At 43.9% G+C, this 5,000-nt stretch overlaps 1 protein-coding gene across 12 annotated transcripts in view; it reads left to right on the top strand.

Moving 5' to 3' along the window:
* Window positions 1-5,000, top strand: part of LOC113809459 (uncharacterized) — a 22,722-nt gene that overhangs the window by 2,987 nt on the left and 14,735 nt on the right. For 3 of the 12 annotated variants that reach the window (XM_070118304.1, XM_070118303.1, XM_070118302.1), the window contains exons 2-5: window positions 131-379; window positions 1,099-1,299; window positions 4,286-4,350; window positions 4,835-4,962. In XM_070118304.1, the coding sequence (XP_069974405.1) occupies window positions 277-379; window positions 1,099-1,299; window positions 4,286-4,350; window positions 4,835-4,962 (497 nt within the window). In that variant the 5' untranslated portion in view covers window positions 131-276. Of the gene's footprint in view, window positions 380-1,098; window positions 1,300-4,285; window positions 4,351-4,834; window positions 4,963-5,000 lie in introns of all 12 variants that reach the window. The other 9 variants (XM_070118309.1, XM_070118308.1, XM_070118301.1 and 6 more) reach the window with 7 other exon arrangements.

Here is a 5,000-nt window from a genome sequence, read left to right as displayed (position 1 = left end):
CATAGAAGGTAGTTAAATTCCAACCTCATATCATCTACATTACAACATAGAAAGGAGTTAAATTGCAACCACATACGACCCACAGAACAACATAGAAAGGGGTGACTTTCCAAACACATATCACCCACAGAACAACATAAAAGGGTGACTTTCCAACCACATATCACCCATAGAACAACATAGAAGACCCCACGAGTGCATTTCTACCACGTGTGATCCCAAGAACAAGAGAGAAAAAAGGCATTTCCTCTCATTTAACGTGACATCATAAAAAAAATGACATCGAGACATCAAAGGGCCCTTCGAGTTCTCTGCATCGCCTTCTGCAGTATAGGATGGACGATCTTCTCTGCGTCAGCCAAGTCCATTCCTTCGTCAGGTAGGTCTCGGTGGGTTAGGTGAGGATGTCTGGTTTTGCGAGAGGCAGGGAGAGGAAGGGAGGGATGAAGGGAAAACGGGAGGGAGGGAGAGAGAGAAGGGAGGAAGGGAGAAAATGAGGGATAGAGGGAAGAGGAAGGGTGGGTAGCGAAGAAGGGAAGGAGGGAGAGAGAGAGGGAGACAGAAAGATCATCCTTACTCATTCAAATGTAAAGTGAGATTCAAATTGTTTATTACCGTTACAGATTCAAATCCAAAATCTTCGTTAACGTTACTAATGCAAATTGATTTTTTTTTGTTACAGTTGCTAATATAAATTTGAATTCAAAATCGTTACTGTTATTAACCCAAATTCGGAATCAAAATATTTAACGCTACTAATCTAAATTCAAAATTAAAATCTTCATAACCGTTACTAATTCAAATTCTCCATTACAGGTACAAATTCAAATCCAAAGTCTCCATTACCGTTACTAATTCAAATTCAATTTCAAAAAATCTTCTAATAACCGTTACCTTTTCAAATCCAAATATCTTCCAATAACCGTTAACAATTAAAATTTAAAAAATCTTCCAATGACCGTTAACAATTCTAATCTTATTATCTTCCAATAACCGTTACCAATTAAAATTAAAATATCTTCCAATGACCGTTACCAATTAAAATTTAAACATTTTCCAATAACCGTTACCAATTCAAATTCCTATTTTCTATCACAGACGGTGAAGTCGACCCATGCACCCCTACGGCACTGTCAGCACGCCAAGCAGAAGGAGAATTAGGGAAGTCAACATTGCAGTATGAAGTTGCAACCGTTGGGAGCTGCAACAGGCCAAAATGTGGAGGTACACCCAACAACAAAAGCGATGTCGCCTCGCCAGACCTAACTTGGAGAGATCCCGCCCTTCTTGCCCTGAAAGGTGGCCCACGTTCAAACAGCCTGAACATAGTTAGAAAAAGGGTGGGGGGAGGAAGGGGGTGATCTGAATTCGCTAGGCAAAGCAAGGAGTGAGTGTTCGGCTGTTTCAGTCCCATCTTATCGAGGCTACCGTCCGCAACCCACCCCCCCACTCTCCCTCTCACTTTCACTCTCCCCTCCTCCCCCTTTCACTCTCTCTCACACACACTGTGTAATATTTGTGGGTGTGAATAATGTATCGCTTTAAATACCGCCTCTTAAGCTACCAAACATTAATAAATGGCTTTGGCCACAAAACTTCGAGCGTGATGGGGTGTAAAGGTTTAGGTATCGATTCCCTTGTTTTCCTTTTATTTCGTTCGGGTGTCTCCTACGAACCACGACCTCCAGTCACGTTCATGAATCGCGAAGCACGGTTAGGTTGGGGTCAGCTTGAGTGTAATGGGCCACTTGGCTCCGCCGCATACAATCATACTTATAGAAAGTATTTATGTCTATATCAACATAAAGTTTGAGATACAAATTGATTTAAAGTGCATCGTCAGGCACAAAGTGAATGTGTGCAGCGGTGCGTTAATATAATGATAGGATATATATGATGCAGGTGTTGCGAAACTTATACTATTAACATATTTTTTGTGTCAAATTATTAGGTGACAGTCTTTACACTTGGGCAGATTGGGCACTTCCCAGTGAATCCCTTTCCCGGGTCACGCTTGCTCACTCACCTCGCGAAGGGCCGAGTCTAGCTTCACTCTATCCAAGGCTAAGGGGATATTCCCTTAGCCTTGACTCTGTCAATCCTTACACCTTTAACTGTCGTTTCAGCAGCTGGTGTCCAACACCTTGTCGATGTCCCCCCTCTAAACTATTCAAGAAACCCTTTGCTTTTGATACATATTCATATACACTTCGTTATTTTTGATAATGAAATAATTGTAAACATTTGGAAATATAATGGCGTATGAAATAATGGCATGTTATTTTCCAAATAACATATGACATTATAACATATCCAAATAGCGGATCCAGGTGATATAAGACGGAGGATAATGCAGAGCCATATAATAATATACATCCTTCATATATGTATGAAGGTTATTTCCTTCTGACGAATAGTCAGTTCCAACAATGTTCAAGTTTATATAGAATTTATGACAAGGAATTGAAATAGAACGATGCAATAAGATTTCTTGATTATTATTTTCGAAATAATATACGATAACTTACTTCTTAAGGCAGGTTTCTAATATATCCATCAAATTAATAACTAAACATGAATAAAAGCGATCTCTCTCTCTCTCTCTTTATGTATATTTCAATCATTATTGCACTTCTTCGCCTGATTTCCGTACTTTTCCTCCTCCTCGCATTCGAACTATCATCCTAACTACGCCCTGGATGGTTGAAGGTGGGCCTCCTTTCAGGGCAAGAAGGGCATGGTCTCTCCGAGCCAGGGCTGGCGAGGCGTCACCGCTGTACATTAATAAGAGGAAAGGAGGGAAGGAGGGAAGGGGTGGGGGTAGAAGGGAAGGTGGGGGAAGGAGGGAAGGGGTGGGGGTAGAAGGGAAGGTGGGGGAAGGAGGGAAGGGGTGGGGGTAGAAGGGAAGGAGGGAAGGGGTGGGGGTAGAAGGGAAGGAGGGAAGGGGTGGGGGAAGGAGGGAAAGGGTGGGGGTAGAAGGGAAGGGGTGAGGGTAGAAGGGAAGGGGTGGGGGAAGGAGGGAAGGGGTGGGGTAGAAGGGAAGGTGGGGGAAGGAGGGAGGGTAGAAGGGAAGGAGGGAAAGGGTGGGTGTAGAGGGGAAGGAGGGAAGGGGTGGGGTAGAAGGGAAGGTGGTGGAAGGAGGGAAGGGATGAGGGTAGAAGGGAAGGGGTGGGGAAGGAGGAAAGGGGTGGGGTAGAAGGGAAGGTGGGGGAAGGAGGGAAGGGGTGGGGGTAGAAGGGAAGATGAGAGGAGGGAAAGCAGGGAGGGTAGAAGGGAAGGTGGGGGAAGGAGGGAAAGGAGGGAGGGTAGAAGGGAAGGTGAGGAAAGGAGGGAAGGGGTGGGGGTAGAAGGGAAGGAGGGAAGGTGGGGGAAGGAGGGTAGAAGGGAAGGTGGGGGGAGGAGGGAAAGGAGGGTAGAAGGGAAGGTGGGGGAAGGAGGGTAGAAGGGAAGGTGGGGGTAGAAGGGAAGGTGGGGGAAGGAGGGAGGGTAGAAGGGAAGGTGGGGGAAGGAGGGAAGGCGTGGGGGTAGAAGGGAAGGTGGGGGAAGGAGGGAGGGTAGAAGGGAAGGTGGGGGAAGGAGGGAAGGCGTGGGGGTAGAAGGGTAGGTGGGGGAAGGAGGGAGGGTAGAAGGGAAGGTGGGGGAAGGGGGGGAGGGATAAAGGGAGGATGTTGGAGGGAGGAAGGGAGGAAATTTGGGAGGGGGGTGGGGGGATAGGAGAGGTGAGGGATGGATGGAGGGAGGAAGAGAGGATGGGAGGAGGAAGCGGAGGGTGGGAGGAGGAATAAAGGAAGGGGAGGGTGGGAGGGAAGGAGGATGAGAGAGGGAGGGAAGGCGGTTGCAGAAATAAAGCATAATAAGATGAAGAGCAATAGAAAATAAATCTACAAAGATTTATGTGCGTGAATAAGAAGGGATTTTTTTGGCCATTTTATCCGTTTAATAAAGAAAAGAAGAAAATAAATTGAATGAGGGGAATGGAGGAGAAGGGATGTGATAATTTTTATTTCAATTCTCTTTCAATTTTCTATTTTCTCTAAATTTCAATATAATGGAACTCTTTGGCCTTACCGTATCTCAAATGTGTATCTTATATAATATAGAGAAAATACATATTCCATTATAAACTAAAGTAGATATGAATATATAATATAAAAAATGTAAACCTAAAATAATCAGTCCAGATATTGAATCATTAATTTACATATTCATTCCTTTAGTCCAGTATTTCTATCGTCTCCATCATCAGCATTACTTCACTTATATGAATCGTTTTCCATATCCTTAGAACGTTATTTCATCATAATTCAAGAATGTCAACATGGAACTGCACCTGCCCGTCTCATTCCACGGGTAGGCAATCTGTTTCTTATAACCGTCACTGTCTTTTTGAACATTTTGTAACCGTCACTGTCTTTTTGAACTTTTTATAACCGTCATTGTCTTTTTGAATGATACAGTGAGATGAATTACCTTGATCATTATCATTATTATGGTACACAGATGCTCACACATAAACGCATATGCATATATATCCATATATATGTATATGTATGTGTGTGTGTGTGTGTAGTATATACATATATATATATATGTATATACATATATATATATATATAATATATATATAGGCGTGTGTGCGTGTGTGTGTGCGCGCGTGCGTATGCGCATGCGTATGCTTGAATGCGCGCGCGCGCGCGTGTGTGTGTGTGTGTGTGTGTGTGTGTGTGTGTGTGTGTGTGTATGTGTATGTGTATGTGTGCGCGCGCGAGCGAGTTTATGAGTGTGCATACGTTTATATATTCACGTTGTCATTACATAATTGATATAATTACAGCGAAACGGCAGTTACTGTGTTCGCGAAACTGGTTGCTACAAGGCTGTCTGCGGGAACGTCACCTCCAACAGCGTATCTCTACCTGGAATTGAGGAGATCCGAGTACAGGTTACAAGGCCTACATTCTGGTAGGTTAACATTTGCTCTTGTTATATTAGTTAGAACG

Source organism: Penaeus vannamei, chromosome 41 (genome assembly GCF_042767895.1).
Source record: "Penaeus vannamei isolate JL-2024 chromosome 41, ASM4276789v1, whole genome shotgun sequence".
NCBI lineage: Eukaryota > Metazoa > Arthropoda > Malacostraca > Decapoda > Penaeidae > Penaeus > Penaeus vannamei.
This window is presented reverse-complemented; position numbering and strand designations above follow the sequence as displayed.